The sequence below is a fragment of the Ochotona princeps genome, chromosome 12 (assembly GCF_030435755.1).
Source record: "Ochotona princeps isolate mOchPri1 chromosome 12, mOchPri1.hap1, whole genome shotgun sequence".
NCBI lineage: Eukaryota > Metazoa > Chordata > Mammalia > Lagomorpha > Ochotonidae > Ochotona > Ochotona princeps.
This window is the reverse complement of record NC_080843.1, coordinates 62,600,729-62,626,855: the sequence shown is the minus strand read 5'-3', so window position 1 is coordinate 62,626,855 and position 26,127 is coordinate 62,600,729. Positions and strand designations below refer to the sequence as shown.

General features: G+C 50.7%; 1 protein-coding gene across 1 annotated transcript; it reads left to right on the top strand.

Annotated features, from left to right (window-relative positions):
• The first annotated feature begins 412 nt into the window (after positions 1-412).
• On the top strand, positions 413-4,712 carry PDX1 (pancreatic and duodenal homeobox 1). Its single transcript, XM_004577564.2, has 2 exons — positions 413-838; positions 4,286-4,712. The coding sequence occupies exons 1-2, from the start codon at positions 427-429 to the stop codon at positions 4,708-4,710; spliced, it is 837 nt and encodes a 278-aa protein (XP_004577621.2). The 5' UTR covers positions 413-426; the 3' UTR covers positions 4,711-4,712.
• Positions 4,713-26,127: the final 21,415 nt, after the last annotated feature.

The following is a 26,127-nucleotide window of genomic DNA, read 5'->3' as shown; positions in this document are numbered from 1 at the left end:
AACCTGATAAAAAAAATTCTGTAGTCCCCACGAAGCGCGGGGGTGGGGGGGTGTCTAACAAAGATCCGAGGCTGCGATGCTTCCGTGAGCGTCCCGCTTTGAACTGTGCTGCCAGCTGTACACAAACATGTTCAGCAAGCTCAGTTGAGAGAGAAAATTGAACACGCAGGTGCCTGTGGAAACCTGGGCCTCACTTCTTAAGGTAGTCAGTCGGGCCAATAATGGCCCCGGGTGGAGCCACGTGAGGCACGGGGGAGCCTATGGCGCGGCTGCCGGCCCGCCTGTCCCTGCGGGTCCCCGGGTTCCCCCCGGGAGAGCAGTGCGGAGCTGTCAAAGCCAGTAGCAGTGGGAGCGCCGCAGAGCGCCGAGTGCCCGGCGCCAGCTCCCTCATCTCGGGCTCCGACTCCCCGAGCCCGGGCTCCAGCCATGAACGGCGAGGAGCAGTACTACGCGGCCACGCAGCTCTACAAGGACCCGTGCGCGTTCCAGCGAGGCCCGGCGCCGCCCGAGTTCGGCGCCAGCCCCCCTGCGTGCCTGTACCTGGGCCGCCAGCCCCCGCCGCCCCCGCCGCCCCCGTTCCCCGGCGCGCTGGGTGCGCTGGAGCAGGGCAGTCCCCCAGACATTTCGCCTTACGAGGTGCCCGCGCTGGCCGACGACCCCGCCGCCGTGGCGCACCTGCACCACCACCTGCCGGCTCAGCTTGCGCTCACCCATCCGCCCGCCGGGCCCTTCCCGGATGGAGCGGAGCCCAGCACCCTGGAGGAAACCTGCCGCGTCCAGCTGCCCTACCCATGGATGAAGTCCACCAAAGCTCACGCGTGGAAAGGCCAGTGGGCAGGTAAGCCTGTCTCTCCCCAGCCACCCATCCTGTCTCTCTCTCTCTCTCTCTCTCTCTCTCTCTCTCTCTCTCTCTCTCTTTTTTTCCTCAGCTATGGGTCCGGATGCGCCATCCCGCGCAGGAGCGCCTTTTTGGTCCAGAGCCTAATTCGGCTGTGCTGGCAGTTTCAGCCGCTTGCCTCTCGGCTGAGCCCAGCTTAGCCCCCAGAAGACCTTAGGAAGCAGAGGCCTAACCAGACTCGGGATTCTATGCTAGTGGAGGATCTGATAGCCCGGGAAGCACGCATAACGCGCGTGGAGGAGTCTAACCCAGGCCGGGGACGCCTCTGATGGGTGGGGGAGCGCCTTCAGGGCCCATGGTCTCCTCATTGCCCCCTGCCCATCCCACGGCTTCACTACACAGGCGCTAGCCCGCCTCCAGGATACTGGGCAGACCCAGAAAGGTTGAGAAGGTCCGAAAAAAAAAAGTGCACCCACTCCGCTGGCAGTGTCCGGAGGTCCAGTTTAGGCCAAGCTGCAGGGGTAAGGCGGGGAGTGGGGTGGGGAAAGGGGCTCACCGCAAGGCCAAGGGCCGGACGCGCGCCCTCGGCTCCCGGCGGAGGCGTCTGCGTTGCTCACGTTTTTCCCACCAACCAGCAGCAGCTTGCGAAAGGGGTCTCCCCGCTGTGCTGCCCCCGAAGACAATTTAAAGACGGCGGCGTTGCGCCTTCCCTGGCACAGCCGGCTCGGAGGGGCGGGAGGCCCGGCTTCCCGCCGCCCTCGGCGCTGGCGCGCACCCCAAGCTCTTTCCCGCGGCAGGGAGGCGGAGACGCTAAGCAGCCCCCAGCTCCCTTCCCCCGCCCCGAGCTGAGGCGAGTTCCGGCGCGGCCTGTGCGCTGAAGCTACACAATGTTATCGCTTCTGTGCCGCAGCCACTTCGGGTCACACCTGCATTGCAAATAGTTACATTTTGCTTTCCACTGACAGTCCCGAGAAGGGGAGAGAAACCCGAGCTGGCACCCCTCCTCCCAGTGCGCCCCTAGATTTCTCGGCACCCCCTGTCTGGTGGGATCTGGCTAGTCCTGCCAGACACTAACTTTGGGCGGGTGCTGTCAGTGCGGGCTTGGGAGCAGAAGGAGATTAAGGCCGGGCTGTGGGCTTGCTTCTTCCCAGGTCACTTTCTCGCTAAAATAAAGGTTTCAACACACCCAGACGGCCGGTGCCCAAACTCAGCCTCAGTCGTCCCTACCCCCTGCTAAACGCGGGCCATGGGGATGCCAGGGGATGCTAGCCGCTGCGGAGGTGCGGTCTTGTTCCTAGCCAGGCCTCCAGGCCTTGGAGTCCCGGGCAACCCTGAGCTCCTACCAGACATGAGGACCCCCCCTGACCCTCACCCTGCCCCACACAGGCCCCCAGTAGGTAATTTCTTTCAGAGCTACCCGCCCAGCAAGGCCTCCTTGTCACAGGGCAGGCTGGGGACGGGAGTTGCTGGCCTCCCAGGCCCTCGCTGTCTCTGACCCTATGCCAGGGTCTTCCTCAGAACCTGGGCTAGGGAGATTCTAAGAACCTTCCAGAAGTGGAGTAACTTCCATATCCGCTCCCCCCACCCAGGGGTGTGCCCCTGCACCTGAGGAGAAAAGCTTTAGGAAGTAAGACCCAAAAAAGAACTGGGCATTGCGGGCCCCACAGCTCCGCGGGAACAGCCTAGTGCGGGAAGGTCCTGGCTTGGTGGACCTTTGAGCACCCTGGGCCCACAGGGAAGGGACCCATTTTGGCTTAGAAGCTGCGGGTAGCTGCTTGTGCCTATCCTTCCTAACCCTTCACCACACACACACACACACCAGTCCTGAAAAACTTTCTCGAAGGAGTCCAACGGCCCACCGGGGTTGATGAACCTGCCTGCTTGCCAGCCAAAGCCCAAGGGTGCCAACCAAGCACCAGTGTGAATTGGTTCTCTGAAAACCCAAGCTCCACTGCCCCAGCCTGCGCCTTAGCACCAGGGCCCAGGACATTCTCCCAACAACACCATCTCCAGCTTCCACCTTCAGGCTGCCTCCCTGCTGGCAGCCTGGTCCCAGCACAGGTGCCCTTCTCCCAGCCCCTCCACCAGACTTGCAACTCAGAGTGGCCCCAGAGAGTTGTAGTCAAGACCTCCGCTGGCTGAGCTTTCTTAAATTCTCTTTTCAGACCAAGGACAACCTGCAGTCGAGATGTAACTTTGCTCTGGTGGAAATCCAGGTGGGATGGAAGGAAGTGAATTCTGTCCCAGACACACTCCCAGACAGGCACACAAACATGTATTTCAACTTAAAGCTTTCCAGACAGCCTTAGCAAAATGTCCACTGGCCTTGGAGCCATCCGGCATAAGCACTCCCTCCGCTTCAGGGCAAGTATTTTGCCCAGAAAGGAGCAGGTCAAGAACTAGCAGAAAGCGGCAAACAGTGCGTGTAGTGCACTGATTTTGAAACTGGACACCCTTTTGCTTTCTGGTGACCCAGAGCTTGAAGCCTTTGAGGTTTGCTTCTATATTCACATACTCTCTCTTTCTCTCTTCCCTCTTTCTCTCTCTCCCTCCCTCCCTTCTCTCTGCTCTCCTTCCCCCCCTAGCTCCTCTGCTGCCCTCCCAGCTCCCAAGCATGGTTCCTGACACCTTGGCCTCCCTGTTGGCCTCTACCTGCAATTGCTCCAGCAGTCCTGCACCAGCCCGGTGGTCACTGTCCCCGGAACAGTCTGGCTTCTCCTACTGCCTGCCTAGGGTTGAAACCACAAGCACTAGTTTGGGGATGCCCAGGTTGAGATCAATGACAATGTAACCAAACAAAAGGCAACTAAATGACCAGGGGATAAAGAGATGTTTCCTAACCAGGCATTAGCACAGGGAATTTCTAGCAGCAGACAGCATCCCATTAGTGGATTGTGGAACCAACTCATTAGGTTGAAATTGGGATTGTTTTAATGGAGTAATTGATGGGGCAATTAGGTAACATCATAAGGGGTCAAAGTCGGTGGTATAGGCTGAAGTGCTTGTCAGTATGCTTATGTGCATAAATACAATCATACGTAATACATCATTGTGTGGACTGATAGTGATCGGGAATTTATTTCTTGCTATAGGTCATTGGCACAAAGTTTTTTTCTGTTTTTAAGCAAGTCCTATGTTAAAGACATTTTGCCCTCTTTATACCGAGACAGCGGTGTCAGTAAATATTGTGTGCATCTTAATCAGCATCAACCCAGACATGGGTTAAATGAACTCACTTGACAGAAGCAAACCTGGGCATAAGGCGAGAGCCCCTGCAGAACTGGCCTCCAAGATAGGGTTGCAGGGAACGGCTGTGTGGATCCACGCCCACCTTTGGGCAGGGGTCTGGAGCACAAGAGCAGTTGGCAGCGCTATGGCAACTTGGGCAGGTTGTGGGGGGATGTCTAGCAGGGGACCCCACACCCACACACTCTGTCGTCCCCGCAGGCGGCGCCTACATGGCTGAACCGGAGGAGAACAAACGCACGCGCACCGCCTACACGCGCGCCCAGCTGCTGGAGCTAGAGAAGGAGTTTCTGTTCAACAAGTACATCTCCCGACCGCGCCGAGTGGAGCTGGCCGTAATGCTGAACTTGACCGAAAGGCACATCAAGATCTGGTTCCAAAACCGCCGCATGAAATGGAAAAAGGAGGAGGACAAAAAGCGCGGGGTCGGTGGGACCGCGGCCGGGGGCGGCGGGGTGGCGGAGCCGGAGCAGGACTGCGCCGTGACCTCCGGCGAGGAGCTGCTGGCGCTGCCGCCGCCTGGAGGAGCTGTGCGGCCAGCTGCGCCTGCCGCCGCCTGCGAGGGTCGCCTGCCGCCGGGCCTTAGCACGTCGCCGCAGCCCCGGCGGCCGCAGGAACCCCGGTGAGATGCTGGGGTGGCACAGCTCCCGCCAGTGGCAATGGCCTTGGCGGTTGGGCCGGGTGGGACTGCCGGCAGCACCAGAAACTGAAGCGGACAGAACTGGGCGCCGGTTCTTCCCTGTGCACGTCGCCCGTAGAGAAGCCGAGGGGAGCTGCCGGTGAGCCTTCCCGGAGCAGCAGGGATCCTGGTGGCTTGTACTAAGGAGTCGGGGGAAGGCTTTTCTGGTTTTGTTTTTGAGTGGGCGATGTCCGCCGCGGTGGGGCGCATCTCTCCCTCCTCGCCTCCGTTTTAAGAAACACTACCCTCCTTCCCCCCCCCCCCCCCAGTTTTAAGAATCCAGCGTGGACTGAGACCGAGAACGCAAAATTGCGTCAAAGCAAGCGAGCTGAAGGCTGACTGAACACCTCAGCCTGCTGCTGTTCAGCCTACACTGAAACGTCGGAGCTTTTAAACCTCTTGAAAGACCCTTGCCCCTCCTCCTTTCCCCACGGTTCTGTTTCCTAGTCGCACGCTTCCCCAGCCCAGGTCCTCCCGCCTTCGTGCCGGATCGACTGTGCACGTCCTTACTGCAACGGAGAGGCGGGTGCCCGCTAACGTCCCGGTGCGCTCCGGAGTGCAGGCCAGAACGCTTGCGTAGGGAACTGGGCGGTGAGGGAGAACGATGAACGGATCCCCACTCCACCCCCACCCAATGGACCACTAATCTAAATGTCTCTGAAATTTTCCTTTTAGTTTGTGGAGTCCGCGCTGGGTCTCAGCGCCTGTGGCCACTATGCTGCGGGCGTGCTGATGGCCCTGTCCACCTTGGAAACAGCTATTCCAAGGTGATTGGCAGGTTTAGAAAACATGTCATTTAAACCTGTGAAGCCACCTGACCACTTTTTACCAACTTATGCGTGGAGACCGGGTCGGTTCCTCCTTTCGAAATCCGGGCGTCGTATTTAGTTTATGTCTATGGGACATGCTTAATAAATACATTTCATGTGGGAGAAGATGAAAAACGGTGGCCCTTACCTTGTGATGAACCCTTTTTACCGTGCAGTGACTCCAGTGCTTTAAAAAAGGTATGCAAGTGGGAGGCATTAAAAAAAAGTTATGCAATTGCATGATTCCACACCTCCACCAACCAGGGAGAAGCTTTAAGAAACACTACATCTCGTTTTGAGTTGGAGTAGTCTAAGCGCTGTGGGAGTTTCCGTTGTTGCTTTATTTTCAATGCAATGATCTTTTTCTTTCCAAGATGGCTTTCTGGCTGGAAGGTTGGAGCAGCCCTGGCGAAGGCTAAATGGAAGAGTATAGCCAAGAGTTGCTCAAACCAGCAGCCGGCAGCCGACCACGCGGCCCAACCTGTTTTGCCTTCCAACTTGGGGGGCTCCTGCAGGCCTTTTGTTTCTGGGCCATTTTTCCCGTGCTCCTCTAAGAATGCTGCTGCCTGCGGTTGGTGGAGACAGGGCCCCTCTGCGCAGCCCTCTGTAGCTTTCTTTGGGCTGTGCACCCCCACAGGGTATCCACTGTCTGGGTCCCTTCCAAGAGGCTCTACTTTAATTTTTCCCTTTTATGTTGTTTTCCTTCTCAGAGATGGAAATCTGAAGCCCTTCAGAACAGAAATGCCCTCACCCCCGGTTAAGGAGGGGAAAGGGGGCAGGGAAAACTTTGCTCTTCCTTCCTCCCCTCCACTCACGCCAATCATTGCGCTTGAACCCCAGTCCCTCAAACAGTGGCCAAAGGTAACCCCTGAAAGTACCCAAGATCGCGGGGCCTCAGCTACTCCATCTGTAAGGTGGGGGCAGGTGCCGTTTCAGAAAACTGTTACTGAGTTTTAAACAGCAAAACTGAAAATACGTAAGGAGCTTATTTCCGAGCTAGAAAGCCATCATCCTTTGGCAAAAATTAGCTGCTGTTTACCGTCTTCTTCGCTCCCCTCTGGTCGCCCACCGGCATCTCCCTGTGGGCCCGGAAGCCCGTGTGCTCCCGGAGGGGGCTGCAGACTGTCTCCTGTGGATCCGATTGGCGCTGTCACAGTCTTGGTTAAGGCACGTCCCAGTGCAATCTCCCAGGAGCATTTGGATCCGCGGACAAACCCGTCGCAGGCTCCGAGGTTCATGTGTGAATGCGGTGCGGCGTGCGGACTGACTAGGGCTTCTCCGCGCGGGTTCCATGGTTCGCCAGGGTAAGAAGAGATGCAGGACGCCAGGGATTGAATCTTGAAGCCGCGGGAAGATGGCGCGGGTGTCTCGCGCCCTCAGACCGCCCAAAGCCGAATCCGAGATCCTGAAGTTTGGGCTGAAACTGTAACTCAGATGTTCTTTGAGGCACCGAAACTGGCGGGAGCCCGCGGTCCTGGGTTTGGGTCCCACCCTCTGCACCTACAGTGGCCTAAATTAAACCGTTCAGTTCTCGGTTTCCTCTGAGGATGACAGGAGGTGATGTCCTTGGAGCCCTGGCTGTGGGCTCCAGTCCGCGTGGCGGGATTGAGGAGCTATTGTCAGTTCAGAGAGGCCCCGGGCAAAGAAGCCGGATAACTCCGGGAAAGAAACGCGTTTGAACTTGAGTGGCGTCCCTCTGCTTTCGCCAGGGGGTAGCAGCGGAGGGGGTTCAGTCCCACCCACCAGGAGTTGCAGATCCCGCCGCAGCGGGAGAGATCGGGCCCCTACGGGTGCGTGGCCCTGAGCCGCTACTCTGGGCCAGCTGCCTAGTGCACCTGTCCGTCGTGAACTCCGACAGAGCGAAGGGAACCCCCCGTGCCCCAAGCCGGAGCCCCCTTCTTTCTAGGGAGGACGCCGGGAGGCGGAGATTTCCCGGAATGGGTCAAGAAGAGGTCCTTTAACCTGCACAGCATCTTGGGTGATCTCCAGGTCCCACTCCCACCCTCCTCTGCTTTCCCTCTGCGTTCCCGGCTCGCTTTGTTCCTCTGCTGGAAAGTGCAGGTGGGCCTGCCCCAGCTCCCGGGGAACGGGTCTGGGCGAGCGCGGTCCCCAGAGCAGAGAGCGCCGGCTCCGCGGGAGCGCACCGAGGGCTGCGCGACAACTGGGACTCTGTGAGCCGGGTCCTGGAGCACGCCCACCTGCGCTCCTAGCCCCTTTGCAATTGCATAGCCTCACCTCCACCCGCCCCGCTGGTGCCACAAGTTTCTGCCAATTCCCTGAGAATCTTCAACCCAAGTGGGAAGGTTCCTTGGTGGCACTTCAGGTCTCTGCGCGCTCTCTTTGATTCCAATTCGGCGCCAACACGCAACCCAGCGCTCAGCGCGGCACATCTACTCTGAAAAAAAAAAAAAAGCCGCGGACCTGGCTCTGACAAAGCCCAGGCCCGGAAAAGCCCCCTCTCCTGTTCCTGCATCACGCACACCGCGGGTGGAAGTCCCTAAAAACGTGAGAGCGGGGCTAGAGCACACCGTTCTGCAGACAGGGTCCTGAGCTCAGTTTCCCGAAATCGCTTCTATCCCAGCCCGCGACGCCGAGGACGCGTCCTGTACGGGAAACACCTCTGTGGTGTATTTCTGCCTGTAGGTTTGCTAATGAGGTTACAAGAAGAAATTTTCATCTTGTAAAGTTAAATCCATCGTGGGCCCTAGGCGCCTGACTCAATGGGCTACTTGAGCACCTGCATCCCAGATGAGCTAAGGCTCCTGTCCCAGCTGCTCCATTTCCCATCCAGCTCTCTGCTTATGCTTGTGCGCTATACCCACGTGGGAGACCGTGAGGAAGCCCCTGGAACCTGACTTTGGGTGGGCTCAGTTCTGGCCGTGGCAGCCATTTGGGTAGTGAACCAGTGAATGAAAGCTCTTTCTGTCTCTCCTCTCTGTAAAAATATCTAATAAAAATGAATAATCTTTTTTAAAAAATCAAATTCTTTCCTACCCAATAACAACCTGTGAGGGCTGGTGGTGATTTGCAGTCCTGCCTGTTGCAGTTAACCTTGTTGATGTCTGCAAGTCACTTGGAGTGGCCTGCTCCCTCGCGGCAGCCTGAAGGCGCTAAGCAACAGGTATTGGGTTCCTGCATGGGCTGGGAACCCTCTGGTGCTCGACCTCCAGGAAGGGGTGTTTTTTTAACAACTGTCCCTGTGACTCTGATCCTCCATTGTTCACTAGTAGAGTAAGCAGGAGTCCTTGGGAATCGGGCTCACTTCTAAGTTCCCAGTTAATTTAACTCTCTCGATGCTGCCCTCTGCTTCAGCTAGCTCCTTCTTAACCTTATTTGTTCATTGATTGTTTTCTGAGGGTTGACACAGGGGCCTCCATGTGGGTCCTGGTCTTGCACCTCTGTGACAATCAGGGACCCCCTCCCAGGGTTGAAGAGTGAAAGTGATTCCTCTTTTCCATGGGCGTCAGAAGGCAGGTGGTCCTGAACTGAATTGCACTCCTGGGTTCTCCCCCAGCCTTCCCTGAATTTTCCCTATATAATTGTCCCCTCTCACTGCAGCTGTCACACCAGCCTTATAAGCCCCAGCATGAAGAAGTGGAGAAAAAAGCGTAGGTCGCTCTAACAGGTAGACTGATGGTCCCTGAAAGATTGAAAGAGGTCCATCCTGTATTGCCTCCACCCTATGCACCTTCAGAAAGGAATTTTGCTGCTGTAAGTAGAACACAGCCCTGGATGCGCCCTGTGCACCCAGGCAAGCCAGGCCAGCCCTAAGAGGGGCAGAACTTCAGCTAGAAGCCCACAGAGGAGGCAGAAGGTGAAGCTGAAGTATTCTCATGAGGAGGATTTGCTGAGCCCTGGCTGGCTCTGGAGACAGGTGCATCTGTGTGAAGACCAGAATGAAGCCGCAGAACCAAGCACTGCCCCCGTGAAGCACAGTTGGCAAGAAAACCGGTCCCTCCGACCTGGGCGATGAATACCTGGTTTTGTACTCTTCCCAGAGCTCCTAGTAAAAGCCCAGGCAGCCAGCAACTTGATTTACACCTTGCACAGGTCAGAGCAGAAAAACCTGCTGAATCGGTGGGGACTTGTGACCTACATCAAGGTATGCTATTTTCTGTGACTACATTTGTGTGGATTCATTGCTGCAGCAATAGAAAATGACTCGTTCCCTTTCCTTCAGTGACATTTAAGGAACATGCATATAGGATCCTGTTTACACCTCACATGACAACACCTAGCTGCTCAGTAGGCTGGAAAATGTGTTTTATTTTTCTGTGACCACTTACCCAGCTAAAGCTGGAAGGAGGTACAGCACTAAAGAAGGCAGGGATGCAAGGATACCAGGGGTAGCCAGCAGTCTCCACTTCTGCTGCCAAGGGTATGCCTGTCTCCAAAGCACTGTGGCACAGCAGACAAAGCCTCCGTTTAAAATGTGGGTGCCCAGTGTGCATAACAGTTCTAGTTCCAGCTACTCCACTTCTGATCCAGCTCCTTACTAATGGCCTGGGAAAGCATTAGAGGCCTTAGGCCCCTGCACCCACATGGGAGACCTCAAGGAAGCTTTTGGTTCCTTAGCTTCAGATCAGCTCAGTTCCAGCCACTGTGGCTATTTAAAGAGTGAACCAGTAGATGAAAGATGTCTCTCGGGCCCGGCGGCATGGTCTAGCGGCTAAAGTCCTCACCTTGAAAGCCCCGGGATCCCATATGGGCGCCGGTTCTAACCCTGGCAGCTCCACTTCCCGTCCAGCTCCCTGCTTGTGGCCTGGGAAGGCAGTTGAGGACAGCCCAATGCTTTGGGACACTGCACCCGCGTGGGAGACCCGGAGGAGGTTCCGGGTTCCCGGCATCGGATCGGCGCGCATCGGCCCGTTGCGGCTCACTTGGGGAGTGAATCATCGGATGGAGGATCTTCCTCTCTGTCTCTCCTCCTCTGTGTATATCTGGCTGTAATAAAATGAATAAATCTAAAAAAAAAAAAAAAAAGAAAGATGTCTCTCTCTCTCTCTCTCTCTCTCTCTCTCTCCTTCTCTCTGTAACTCTGCCTTTAAAATTTTAAAAAGAAGTGAAAATAAAATCAATCTTTGAATAGCATAAATATATGAAAAGCACCTTTTGAGATGAATGAGAGGTTCCTTTTCTTTTAAATTATCTTTATTTTTTAAACATTTATTTATTTGTATTGCGAAGGCAGATATGCAGAGAGAAGGAAAGACAGAGAGAAAGATCTTCCACCTGCTGGTTCACTCCCCAAGCAGCAATAAAGGACGGAATCTGAAGCCAGGAGCCAGAAGCTTCTTCCAGGTCTCCCACATGGGTGCAGGGTCCCAAGGCTTTGGGCCTTGGTCTGCTGCTTTCCCAGGCCTCAGGCAGGAAGCAGGATGGGATGTGGAACAGCCAGAACACAAACCAGTGCCTATAAAGGACCCTGACACATGCAAGGCAAGGATTTAGCCACAAGGCTATCACGCCAGGCTCTACACTACCATTTTGAAGTAGTAGGTTACAAGTGATTGGTAGTGGATAAAATCCACTGAAGTGAGTTGTTACTATATTTTTAAAGGTTTGTTGAGTTTTGTTTTGAAAGGTGGAGATGAGAAAGTGAGAGAGCACTTCCATCTGCTGAGTCACTCCTCACAACCACCAGGGTAGGGCCAGATCAAAGCAGGCACATGGAGGCAGGGGCCCTGTTGGCGCCAGCCCCAGCTCAAGGGCCCCTCCTTCCAGGCTTCTGAGCCTGGAGTCTCTGTTTTGCTGCCTCAGGGCCAGACCATAGTTGTTCTTCCCAGTTCCCCACCCCTTGATAGAAAGGCTGTCTTTTTTCCACCTTTTTCTAATCCTCGGGTGATATATGCTAAGACCTTTGATAGATGTCTAAATCCACACATCACATCTCTATACACACTGGGATTTTTTCTTGTATCACATAGCTTTAATAAAGTATAATTTATAAAATAGGCACAATAAGATTAACAGCAATAACTAATAAAATGTAGCTAATAGAACAATGCACTGTAATAAAGTTGTCTACATCATGACAAAAAAAAAATTGATCGATTGATTTGAAAGGTAGTGATAGGGAGAGAAAGAGATCTTCGTTTGTTTGCTTACTCCTTAAATGCCACAACCCCCAACTCTGGGCCAGGCTAACGCCAAGAGCTAAGCACTCTATCCAGATCTCCCAAGTGTGCACCTGGGCTCAAGACATTGGGCCGTTCTCTGATGATGCCTTCCCATGCGTAGGCAGGGAGCTAGACCCAAAGGAGAGTAGCTGGGAATTGAACCAGCTCTTACATGATGCCAGCATGACAGTAAAGGGGGAACTACTATATTTAATCCTTCTCCCTCTTTAGTTAACTTGTATTGTTTCTGTTTCTTAATCGGACCATGGGCCATGGCCACAATATAAGGCAACTCCACCAAATTCATGGAAAATGAAGTTAAAAGAAAACCTGTCTTTTCTGTGCACTCTTTGAAGACTTTCCTATAGTGTGCTCAGAAGAGAAGGATGGGTTATTACGGCAGGATGACAGAATTTCCAGTTCTCTTTCAGCCTGCCTTCTTGGTTCCGTGGGAAAGCCACATAGATTTCTGGTGGCCAGCCATGATGAGACACTCACTTTATGTGCATGAAAACACCTCGCTGTTTCGCCTCATCTCACTGTTAAGAACTGGGCTTAGATGGCACATTATTATCATTAAGTCCTATTGCACTGTCTGCCTCCCCTATGGGAAGTTGTCTTAAGGCAATGCTATGGTTGAAGCATGGGTTGCCCTCATGAAAAGCCTCAGGTTGAAGCTTGGTCTGTGCCAGGACAGTGTTGGGAGGAGACCCTACTTGAAGGTGTTTAGGTCCATGTCTCTCTCCCAGCGCTGCATCTTTCATATGCAGGACTAGATTGGTCACCAGGAAAAATTGGAATACAGTGAGTGAAGCTCTTTCTCTTTGTTTGCTTCACTTCAGCACATACTGTCCTGCCCTTCTGTGGTTTCCATCATGACGAAAAGCAACACAGGACCCTCACCAGGAGCAAGACAGATGCTAGTGCCATAATCTTAGATTTTCCAGACACCAGAACCATGAGCCAAAAGTAACCTCTTCCTTTAGGAATTACGTACTCTCAGGTATTTCATTATAGTAACAGAAAATATGCTTAGATAAGTTGTTACTGCATCCTCTTTCTTTCTTTCTTTCTTTCTTTCTTTCTTTCTTTCTTTCTTTCTTTTTAAAAAGATTTGTTTCTTTTTTATTGGAAATTCAGATATACAGAGAGGAGTGACAGAGAGAAAGATCCTCCATCCGGTGATTCACTCCCCAAGTGACTGTAACAGTCAGGCTGAGCTGATCCAAAGCCAGGAGCCAGAAGCCTCTACTGGGTCTCCTATGTGGGTGCAGGGGCGCAAGGCTTTGGTCCATCCTCCACTGCTTTCCCAGGCCACAAGCAGGGAGCTGGAAGGGAAGCAGGGCCACTGGAACACAAACTGGTGCCCAAGTGGGATCCTGGCGTGTGTGAGGCGAGGACTTTAGCCACTAGGCTACATCACCTGGCCCTTCTTTGTTTCTTGTATTAGAAAGTTCAGTACAGAAACCACTAGAGGGGCTGACACCATAGCTCAATAGGCTAATCCTCTACCCTGTGTTGCCAGCATCCCATATGGGCACCATTTTATGTCCCAGTAGCTCCACTTTGAATCCAGCTCTCTGCTTAAGACCTGGCAAAGTAGCTGAAGACGGCCCACAGTCTTGGCCCCTGCATCCAGATGGGAAGCTCAGAGGAGATTTCTGGCTCCCATCTTTGGATCAGTTCTGCTCTGGCCATTGTGGCCATTTGGGAAGTAAACCATTAGATGGAAGACCTTCTCTCTCTATCTCTCCTTCTCTCTGTAAAATTGCCTTTGAAATGAAAATAAATCTTTAAAAACCAACCAAGAAATAACAACAAAACCCTGGAAAGACCAGCTGATGAAGGCAGCGCCCCGAATGAGCAGTGATTTGAGTCGCAGCTGCTCCACTTCTGATTCAGCTTCCTGCTCATAGCCTGGGGAAACGGAAGATGGTCCAAGTACCTGGAAAACCCCAATGACACCCCTGGCTTTGGCGTGGCCCAACCCTGGCCATTGCTGCCATCCGGGGAGTGAACCAGTTCATGGAAGATTCCTTTCTCTGTGTGTGTCTCTCTCTGTAACTCTAACTTTCAAACCAGTTGTTTTTAAAACAAAGGAAAAGAAATCACGGAATGTGTTTCAAAGAGGATAAAGTACAAGAGTAGCTCAAAAAGTTCACGGAGTGGGACACGGCCTCCAGGTCCGAGTGCTGATTAGCGTCCTGGCTGATCATCTGATCCAACTTCCTGCTGGTGCAGGTGGGAGCGGCAGGTAATGGCTCAAGTACCTGTCACTCACAAGGACAGAATGCCTGACTCTTAGTTGCAGCCTGACCTGCCCGAGTCCTGTCTATCGCAAACACCTAGTACATCCACCAATGGAAGATATTGCGCTATACACACACACACACACACACACACTGCTGTCACCATGCCTTTCAACCACATACATACATACATACATAAAAAGAAAAAAGTTCCATGAAGAGATTGGTACTGTGGCTCAGGCAGTTAAGTTGTTGCTTATAATCTTTTTTTAAAAAAGATTTACTTATTTTTATTACAAAGTCAGATATACAGAGAGGAGGAGAGACAGAGAGGAAGATCTTCCGTCCGATGATTCACTCCCCAAGTGACTGCAACGGCCGGTGCTGCGCCGATCTGAAGCCGGGAACCTGGAACCTCTTCCGGGTCTCCCACGCAGGTGCAGGATCCCAAAGCCTTGGGCCGTCCTCAACTGCTTTCCCAGGCCACAAGCAGGGAGCTGGATGGGAAGTGGAGCTGCTGGGATTAGAACCGGCGCCCATATGGGATCCTGGCATGTTCAAGGCAAGGACTTAGGCTGCTAGGCCACGATGCTGGGCCATCTGCTTATAATCTTACCATCCCATATCGGAAAACCAATCTGAGTCCTGGCTGGTCTGCTTCTGAGTCAGCTTCCTGCTAATACATCTTGGGAGGTAGCAAAAGATAGTTCAAGTGGGGCCTTGTCACCTGTGTGGGAGACCCAGGTGGATTTCCAGGTCCTGGCTTCAGTCTGGCCCAGCCCTGGCTATGACAGGCATATGGGGAGTGAATCAGTAGATTTTTTCTCTGTTATTTTGCCTTTCAAGAAGATAAAAATAAGCAAACACCTTCAAAGTTCATGATTAAATAGAATTAAAGATAAGCTTATTGTAGTGCAAAAAAATTGAAATATATTCATTATTCTTTTTTCATAAATGCATTATTCCACAAACTTTCTGAAAAACAGTTGTATTTACAACATCATTGCACTTCTCTCTTCAAGATCATGCCACCATTGTGATAACACAGATGTCTAGAAATCGCTGGTGCTGTCACAGTTCTGCCTTACGTGGACACACAGTAAGAGGTGGATCTAACCATGCAAACGCACCAGTCAGAATCAGCCAGCCACGACTACAAGAAGAATGAGCCCTGTCTTGTTTTCTGTCTTCCAGATAGCACAGAAATGCATCTCACAGGAAGAATTCCAATGCACCTGTAAGTCCTAAAACTTCTAGAAAACGTGGTGTTTACCCTTCCAACTAATGCTGAAAATGAGAGCTCAGCAACAGTTACGTAGTGCATGTCTATATCCTGAGCCCTGCTATTACACCCTGGTAAATCAAAAATCTCCATGATTCTCCCTGGATGAGTAATGAATATGAAAAGTAATGAGAAAAAAAAAAGGGCCCGGCGGCATGGCCTAGCGGCTAAAGTCCTCGCCTTGAACGCGCCAGGATCCCATATGGGCGCTGGTTCTAATCACAGCAGCTCCACTTCCCATCCAGCTCCCTGATTGTGGTCTGGGGAAGCAGTGGAGGATGGCCCAAGGCTTTGGGACCCTGCACCTGCGTGGGAGACGTGGAGGAGGTTCCTGGTTCCTGGCTTTGGATCGGCGCAGCACCAGCCGTTGCAGTCACTTGGGGAGTGAATTGTCGGATGGAGGATCTTCCTCTCTGTCTCTCCTCCTCTCTGTATACCTGATTTTGTAGTAAAGTGGATAAATCTTAAGAAAAAAAGAAAAGAAAAGTGATGAGAGCCTGGTGTGGTAGCCTAGTGGCTAAAGTCCTCGCCTTGCACAAGCCAGGATCCAATATGGGTGCTGGTTCGTGTCCCAGTGTCCCACTTCCCATCAGCGGACGAAGGGTCTTTTCTCTCTGTCTCTCCTCCCCTCTGTATATTTGACTTTCCAATAAAAATAAATAAATCTTTTTAAAAAAGAAGTAAAGAAATGAGTTATCAGTTAAGGTAGTCTTCAGTTAGGGTCCCCTCCTATACTAGATGCTGGCAAAAAAAAAAAAAAAAAAAAAAAAAAAAAGTGAATAGAAGGTAAAGACATTTCCAGAAAGCAAAATCCAGGGTTAGCATTGTTGTGAGAAGCATGACATGCAAGCGAGAGTTCTGTTGTTTGTGAAGCCTTGTGCTCCTTCCTAAAGGGAACAGGCCAAGAGAGAATCCTGTTGCAGATGCTAACCTCTGCTCTGTTTTGCAAATGTAATCCATTTTCCCCCAAGCCAGCCCTGTAGCTGATTCAGAATGGTATGCATAACAAACATGATGAAGGTAAACACATCAGCTACTTGAAGTCGTCAAAGTTAAAGTGATATCTGCAGGTAACCTCCATGGCTTTACCGTAAACTTTACCTAACGGTCCAAGTTAAATAAAATCACGTCACAGGTGCTATTGATTTGTGCAAGTGTCACAGCAGCACGTAGTTTTCCAAGGAAAGTGCACTAGTGAGCAGAAACAGGAACTCACAAGCCCCAGGTTCTTGATTTGTTTCCATTGTTGTTATTTTCTTTGTTTTCAAGATTTATTTATTTTTATTGGAAAATCAGATATTACAGACAGAATGAGATACAGAGAGAAAGATCTCCACTCCCCAAGTTTGCAAAACTCCTTACAAACAGAAATACGCTGAGGGTGTGCCGATTATGTTTAATGCTTTATTTTAAAATATTTATTTTATTTTTATTGGAAACTCAGATATACAGAGAGGAGGAGAGACAGAGAGGAAGATCTTTCATCCGATCTGAAGCCAGGAGCCAGAAACTCCTGGGTCTCCCACGCAGGTGCAGGGTCCCAAGGCTTTGGGCCGTCCTCTACTGCTTCCCCAGGCCATAGGCAGGGAGCTGGATGGGAAGCAGAGCAACCAGGATACAAACCAGTGCCCATATGGGATTCCAGCACATGCAAGGTGAGGACTTTAGCCAGTTGGGCTACCATGCTGGGCCCACACCCCATGTTCTTTTTTCTATACGGAGAGGACAGAGGTGGAGATCTCATTTTCATCTCTCATTTTCACCATCTAAAGAATACATGCATTATACAGGTAATGAAACAGCTGCTGATGAGATGTCTGGAGGTCTTCGTTCTTCCCTCTATTCTGGATGTATGAGAGGATTTGTGTAGCTGGAGAGGTTATGCCCTGTAGCCAAGCACATCTCCTACACAACTCTTTCAATCACTCATTACTGCAGACTGGGAGCTTACTCTTTTTTTTTTTTTTTTAATATTTATTTATTTTGGACCCGGCCCCATTGCCTAGTGACTGAAGTCCTCACCTTGAACGTGCCAGGATCCCATGTGGGCACCAGTTCTAATCCCAGCAGCTCCACTTCCCATCCAGCTCCCTGCTTGTGGCCTGGGGAAGCAGTTAAGGACGGCCCAAGGCCTTGGGACCCTGCACCCGCGTGGGAGACCCGGAAGAGGATCTGGGCTCCTGGGTTCAGATTGGCTCAGCACCGGCCGTTGAGGTCTCTTGGGGAGTGGGTCATCGGGCGGAAAATCTTCCTCTCTGTCTCTGCTCTCTCCTCTTCTCTGTATATCTGACTTTACAATAAAAATAAATATATCTTTAAAAAAAGATATATTTATTTTTACTTGAAAGGTAGACTTGCAGAGAAGAGAGATAGAGATCTTCCACCTGCTGAATCACTTCCCAGTGGCCACAATGGTCAGAGTTGAGCTGATCTGAAGCCAGGAGCCTCCTCTGGGTCTCCCATATGGACACAGGGCCCAAAGACTTGAATCATCCTCCATTGCTTTCCCATGCCATAAGCAGAGAGTTGCATGAGAAGTGGAGCTGCCAGGGCTTGAACCAGTGCCCACATGGGATGCTGACACTATAGGCAGAGACTAGTCTACCATGCCAGCTCCCAGGATTTTTTCTTCTGATGAAATGTTGTGGCAATACTCAATCTTGTCAGTGCCTTGCCTTTGTGGTTTTTCTTTCATAGTTTGAGAGACAGAGAAAGAGGCAGTATGATGTGTAGATAAACACAGAAAGACCCCATCAGCAGGTTCAGTCCTCAGACGCCCACAGTGATTAGGCTGGTACCTACGGGGCCTACGGGGCCTACGGGGCCAGAGTCAAGAGCCAGAAGCTCAATCCAGGTCTCCAACATGCATGGCAGAAGCCACTTCCCTGAGCCACTATGCTCCCCAGAGACTGCAATAGCAAGGAGCAGGAAGACTGTCCAATGCAGGACAGAGGAGTCCTAACCAGGACTTAACTAAGAAGCCAAATACCCTTAAACCCATCTTTCAATTCTATTTTCCATAAACATTTTGGAGTATCCTCACAGTTGCAAAAGTCCCTAAGAAAGCAAGCGTCCCTATCGCTTCTCATTTACCGGACTATCGCAGCATGATTTGATGTATTATTTTGAAATTAAGAATTTATATGTCACTGAGTTGAGTGGAGAAGAGAACTGCGTGCTGGGCAGTGGAGTCACGATCGACCCTGCAGGCCCTTCAGTCAGTGCAGCTGTAGAAAAAGCAGGCAGGACCACGCTAGGGTGAGCAAGAGCACTGTGGGCTTGTCTGATTTGATACTTTCCATTTCAGAAAATGCACTGTTGCACACAGAGACTTCCTGCGCACACACAGAGACTACTGTAGAATCAAAACTCCTTACAAACAGGAATAAGCTACCTGGAGGTGTGCTGATTTATGTTTAATGCTTTATTTACAAATATTTATTTTACTTTTATTAACAAGTTAGATACACAGAGAGGAAAGTCTTCCATCCACTGATCTACTCTCCAGGCGGCTGCAGCAGCCAGAGCTGTGCCAATCTGAAGCCAGGAACCAGGAGCCTCCTCTGGGTCTCCAACGTGGGTTCAGGGTCCCAAGGTTTTGGGCCATCCTCCACTGCTTTCCCAGGCCACAAGCAGGGAGCTGGATGGGAATTGGGGCGGCCGAGATTAGAACCAGTGCCCATATTGGATCCTGGCGCATTCAAGGCAAGGACTTTAGCTGCTAGGCTACCGCGTGGGGCCTTGCTGATTTATTTCTGCAAAACAAATGCAGAAATAGGCCCAGAATGAAGTTTGGCTTTTTGGGAATTTGTACAACTACATTCAAGACTCTTTGTAATATATATATGAAATATAAACATATATATGTATACACACTCACACACAAAATGTATTTATTTGAAAGTCAGAGTTACAAAGAGAAGAGGAAAAAGAAAGAAAAAGAGATTCCATGTGCTGGTTCATTCCCCAGATGGCTGCAGGGACCTGGGAGGAGCCAGGCTGAAGCCAGGACCAAGGGTTTCATCCCGCTCTCCCTTGTGGGTAGGAGGGGCTCAAAGTGCTTGGGACGTCTGCTGCTTTCCCCAAGTCATTAGCAGGGCGCTGGATGGGAAGTAGAGCATCTGGGGCTCAAACCAGTGGCCCTGTGAGATGCCAACGTATCAGGCAAAAGTTTTATTGGCTGTGCCAAACTGCCGACCCCATTTAAGATCCTTATGAGAGGCACTCTCCATTCCCTCTTTGGGCAACAAAGAACCATTTTCCCCGATATCTGCTCCAGCTGTGGAAGCCTTGGCTCTTGAGATTGATCCCAGGGAATGTGTGATTCCAGGCAGGGATACGAGGGACTGGGAGACACACATCAACCCTCCAGCAAGCCGGGATCTGGAGTAAATCACTGTCCCAGCCCGCGGTCTGAAGCCAACTGCCCAAGGATCATGTGGGCGAATGCTGGAAACGTGGACACCTGCTCCTCACCCAGATGTGCAGAATCTACACTGGGGCCCCGAGTGTGCACATGCGCTGAGCACTCTGGGTGCCTTCTGCCCAGTTCTAGATCATGCTGTCCACTTGGCAGTCACCCACCACATATTGCCACGGGGGGTTTGGAGTGCAGCCAGTGTGTGCTGAGATGGGTCGTAACTGCACAGCACGTGCTGCCTTCTGACAACTTTACATTGAATAAAAAAGTGCAATGGGGTGGTGTAACTGTCTCATTGTTAGTTTTCCTGTTGGCTATGTGGGGAGATGATAGCATTTGGATATATTGAGTTAAACTAAATCTACAATTATATTTTGTTTCACCTGCTTATTATTGTTTTCATTATGTAGCTAACAGGAATTTTTACATGGTGTCTATGGCTCACATTTTGTTGCAAAGCCCTGGTTTAGATGAAGGGTAGGAAATCTTTCTCACCAGTAGTTTTATTATAGTTTCTTGAGTGTTAACATGGTTTATGGCTGATCGTTGCCTGGAATTATGTTTTAAGATTTATTTATTTTTATTGGAAAGGCAGATTTTACAGAGAGGAGACAGAGAGACTGAGAGGAAGATCTTCTGTCCACTGGTTTACTCCCCAAGTAGCCTCAACAGTCAGAGCTAAGCCAATCACATGAAGCCAGGAGCCAGTAACCTCTTCCAGGTATCCCACGCAGGTGCAGGTTCCCAAAGCTTTAGGTCTTCCTTGGTTGATTTCCCAGGCCACAAGCAGGGAGCTGGGTGGGAAGTGGAGCAGCCATGATATGAACCGGTGCCCATCTGGGATCCTGACACATGCAAGGTGAGGACTTAAGCCACTGGGCTACCATGCTAGGCCCAGTCCTTGCCTGGAATTTTAGCGTTGCCATGCAGGTTTTACATGGAGCCACCCACCTGCTCTTGCCCAAACCCTTCGTAGTCCAGACCATTCATTTACAAGGTGATTCAGGTACAGCCTCATGTGAGCTGGTTGACCAGCAGCCCCTAACCCAGAATTGCTCAGGGCTACAACATCTTTGCTGGGGGTGAGGCAAAGGGCTATGTCCCATGCCCTGCAGGATACTCACGGGCACCTATCTGCCCCTTCTCCCAGTCATGCCAGCAGGAATATCTCTTGGCATTGTCCAGTGTGCCCTGCTAAGAAATACTGCCCCTGGCTGGCATTCACAGCCTTAAAGGGCCCACTCCAATATCATGTGTCCATTCTTAGCAACATCAACCTTTCCCATGTGGGAGCTGGGGAATCGGCCCCTCTGCTTCCTCCTGGAGCCTCCCAGCCTGGCTCAGCAGGGGCACAACCTATCCTGGTCAGTTCTGCAGCGACTGGGTGTCCATGCGTTGCTCTATCATGCTAGGCAAGCTCTAGCATGACGGCAAGCTCTTCTTGCCCTAAGTCATGGAGACAGAAGACCCATTCGACCTAGCTCAGCACAGATTTCTCTAATATCTTTTTTTTTAAAGATTTATTTATTTTTATTGGAAAGGCGGATATACAGAGAGGAAGAGAGACAGAAAGGAAGATCTTCCGTCTGATGGTTCACTCCCCAAGTGACCGCAACAGCTGGAGCTGAGCCAATCCGAAGCCAGGAGACAGGAGCTCTTCCAGGTCTCCCACGCAGGTGCAGCGTCCCAAGGCTTTGGACCGTCCTCAACTGCTTTCCCAGGCCACAGGCAGGGAGCTGGATGGGAAGCAGGACTGCCAGGATTAGAACCGACGTCCATATGGGATCCCAGCACCTGCCAGGCAAGGACTTTAACCACTACGCTATCGCACCGAACCCTCTCTAATATCTTCTTGATGGGTCTGATGCTGTGAGGGTCTGTGGCAGTGAGTCAGAACCGTCCCCTCCCTCTCCTTCCAAGACACACTCAGACGGTTACTAAGCTGTGACAGCTGGCAAGCCCTCTGGAGAGCCACAGAATCACCAATCAGAGGACCATGTCTCAGCATGTGGGTCAAGGCCAATGCAGTGGTTTAATTTATTTCAGTCCATTGCCACAATCTGCACCTCTTACCTCAAGTGACTATCCTACGGATATGTCCAAGTGAATGAATTTGGGCACATTCAGGCTCCTACCTTGTTTGTGGCCCTCTTGTTCATAATCACCCAATAACAAAGTGAACTCTTTGTGTACCGGATTTCACCAGTTGGTTTATAAGCTCCATAAACATGGCTAACTCTCTCATTTCTCTACCTCTCCAGGATTCCCATTCAGTAAACATATACTTAAGAAATGAGCAAATCCATCATCAGCCCTGGGAAGTAAATGAAAGTACAGAAACTAAAAATTCTACTTAAAATATATTTGAGATACACAGATAGTGCGTGCGCACGCACACACACACACACACACACACACACACACACACACACAATCTCCCATCAGCTGGTTCACACCCCAGACACCAGCCAGGAGCAGGAAACTCAGTGTGAGTCTTCCACAGGATTGTAGGAACCCAGTTACTGGAGCTGTTATCTACTCCATCCCAGGATGCTCTACAACAGGGAGCTGGAGTCCTGAGCTACAACTAGGTGTAGGACTCAGCACTTCAATGGTTTATATTTTTGACAGTAAAAGCACCCTAATTGTAATTAAATATTTTTTTAAAAAAATTTAACGATTTATTTACTTATTTCTTGAAAGAATTGCAGAGAGGATACAGGAGAGTGAGAGAAGGGTACCTTCCATCTGCTGATTTACTCCCCAAATGATCACAATAGCCAGAACTGGGCTGGTCTAAACCCAGCAGCCAGGTCTTCCACATGGGGCCAAGGTCCCAAGCCATTCTCCTCTGCTTTCCCTGATACACTAGCAGGGAACTGGATCTGAAGTGGAGCAGCCAGGGCTTGAACTGGTGTCATAAGGGATGCTGGCACCACAGGCTGTGGCTTTATCATCTGTGCCACAACATTGGCCCTTAAATTTGATTTATGTTTATTTGAGGGGCAGTGAAAGAGAGAGAGAGCGAGAGAGAGAGAGACAAATAGAGGTCCTTCATTTACTGGTTTTCTCGCCACATGCCTATGAATGCTTTTAGATCAGGCCAGAGCCAGAAGCTCAGATTTCAGCCTGGCTCTCTCAGACGAGGGCCAGGGACCTGAGCCTTGAGCCAGCACCTGCTGCCTTCCAGCATGCACAGGAGCAGAAACTGAAACTGGAAATGGACTCAGACTGGAAGTCATGGAATATGGGTGACCCAGGCAGTGTCTTAACTGCTGTGCTAAATGCCTGCCCCTGGAATCATTTCTTTTAAAATCAAAACTAGACCTTTTGAATATTATCTGCGCTTGACTACGTGGAGAGGTTATAAATCACTTAGCTTTTTTTTTCTGATTGGAAAAATGGAGACTACGTCAAAAGAGTGGGGACTGAACTGTAGCTCCTACTGAAAAGGCAGGGGTGCATCAAGTTACAGCAGCTGGTTACACTGGGAGTCTGTAAAGCCTTCTGCACCTCATCAATCACGCCCCACGTGCAGAGATTCGGCCAGCAGAAACAGGCCCGTGGTCAGGCTGCACAGCCTTCGGGAAGGCTGGCTAGCACGCCCCCCATCTCAGTTAAGTTGCACAGACCGAGACAGAAAGGGAGTGTCCAGTGTGCAGATGCTCAGGCCACTGTCCCCTCCCTTTCTGGCTATTACACCTGACGGGAGAATGCTGAGTCCTACCTACTGGGAAAGTTCTCTCTCTCTCTCTCTCTCTCTCTCTCTCTCTCTCTCTCTCTCTCTCTCTTCAATATTTGTTTATATGGTGGCCAGCCTTGTGGCACAGCAAGCGGATTCTCCACATACAGTGCCAGAATCCCATATGGGTGCCAGTTCAAGTTGCCGGCTGCTCCATTTGCCACCCAGCTCCCTGCTAATGACCTAGAAAAGCAGTAGAAGATGGCCCAAAGCATTGGCCTCCTGACCCATGTGGGAAAACTGGAAGAAGCTTCTGGCTCCCAGGTTTGGACTGGTCCATTTCTTCATGTTGTGGCCATCTGGAGAGTAACCCAGTATATGAAGAGCTCTCTCTCTCTCTCTGTCTCTCTGTATGTGTGTGTATGTGTATGAATGTCCTCTGTGTAATTATGACTTTCCAGTTCAATAAATATTTTTAAATACTAATTACAAAATAAATACGATGCAAAAATTTGTTTTAAAGTTTTTTTTTTTTTTTTTTTTAATGAGAAAGGCAGATTTGCAGAGAGAAGAGACAAAGAGAAAGATCTTTCACTTTTGCTGGTTCACTCCCTGCAAAGGACTGCAACGGCCAGAGCTGAACCAATCTGGAGCCAGGATCCAAGAGCTTCTTCCAGGTCTCCCATGCAGGTGCAGGGTCCCAAGGCTTTGGACCATCATCCACTACTCCAGTGCCCATATGGGATGCCAGTGCTTGTAGACAGAGGATTAGCCAGTTCAGCCATCACACCAGTCCCAGTATGTGTGTGTGTATATATATATGAAATATATATATACGATTTAATAAAAGATTATGAAAGATATATATATATATTAAAGATTTATTTTTTATTGGAAAGATACATCTACAGAGAGAGGAGATACAGAGAAAAAGATCTGTCCACTGGTTCACTCCCCAAGTGGCCACAATGGCTGGGGATGAGCTGATCTGAAGCCAGGAGCCAGGAGCTTCTTCTGGCTCCTCCACACACATGCAAAATCCTAAGGCTTTGGTCCATCCTGCACTGTTTTCCTGGGCCACAAGCAAGGAGTTGGATGGGAAGTGGAGCTGCGGGGATTAGAGCCGGTGCCCGTATGGGATCCAAGCACATGCAAGGCAAGGATTTAGCTACTGAACCATCACACCAGTTCCCCCAAATATTTTTAAAATATTTATTTATTTGAAAGGCAGAGTTACAGAAACAGAGAGGCATAACCTGAAATGTAATGTTGTGTCTACTACTCCACTCCCCAAGGGCCTTAACAGGACTGGGCCAGGCTGAACCCAGGAGCCCGGAGCTCCATCCCCATCTCCCATGTGAGTGGCAGGGACCCATACATACATTTAGGATATTACCAAGGGGCTGAATTAGAAGCAGAGCATCTGGGACTCAAATCAATGTTCAGATGGGATGATAGAACTGTAGGTGTCAGGTTAACCTGCAGAGCTGCCATAGCTGATCCCTATAAGGATGTTAATGCCTCATGGTTTTATGTTGTCATTTATTCCATGAATAAATGTATGTGAGGACTGCTTAGTATTACCAAGCACTGTTTGGCTAACCAGAGGGAGAAAGCAGCTCATGTCCTCAAGATGTCCACCGTTGACAGCAAGCAGCAGACCTCTGGACAGGTGAGCACACAGAGCTGGCAAAAGGGAGGAAATCTCCATTCCCTTTGCCATGTGCCTTGCCCTGTTCCCATTTTCCTCTGCATTTGCTAGCATAACCTTTTCATTGATCCAGGAAACATTTAAAAAGCAAGATTCAGGTAGAGAAGAAGATAAATTATTTTGGAATGGACATTTGGCCTACCAGTTAAAACTCTCTTAGACATCTTCACCCCATTTCCAATGTCAGGGTTTGAGTTCCAGTTCTGCTCCTGATCCCAATTGCCTGCTGTTGTACACCCCGGGAGGCAGCAGCTTGTGGCTCAAGTGCATAGGTCTGTGCCTTCCACATCGGAGACCCGGACCGAGTTCCCAGCTTAACTCACCCTAGCCCTGTGCATTACAGGTGTTTGGTAAATCCCAGCTGCTCCAATTCCCATCCAGCTCCCTGCTTGGAGCCTGGGAAAGCAGTCAAGGATGGCCTACAGCCTTGGGACCCTGCACCCACGTGTGAGTCCTGGAAGAAGCTCCTGGCTCCTGGCTTCAGATTGGCTTAGCTCCCACCAGGGCAGCCATTTGGGGAGTAAACCAGCAGATGGAAGATCCTTCTCTCTATCTCTCCTTTCTGCAAAGTTGATCTTCCTTTCCAATAAGAAATAAGTATTTTTAAAATGTATCTCTTTATGTGAAAAGCAAAATGACAGAGACAGAAAGAGAGACTCTCCATGTGGCCACGACAGGTAGGTCTAGGTGAGCCTGAAGTCAGGAGTCAGGGTCTCCCATGCAGGTGGCAGGAACCCAAGCGTTTGGACCAGCTTTGGCTGCGTTGCCAGGCATGTAAGCAGGGAGTTGGGTGAGAGCTGCCAGTATGTGAAATGGCACTCCGTTAGTGCCATCGGTGGCAGGCTAACATCATAATGTCAGCAGCAGCACATGACCTCAGCCCTTCTTAGGGTATGGCCATTTGTCCCAGGGCTTAACTTGCCAGGCTGAGACCTCAGCCTCGGGTCCCAGTCTGTCTCAGCTGTAGCTGTTGTGGTCATTTGGAAGCGAACTCTCTTTTCTCTCTGTCTCTCACCCTTTCAAAATAAATTAAGTGGGAAAAAGACAACACAGGTATATTAGTTTCCTGAGATTTCTGTAACAAATTTTAAT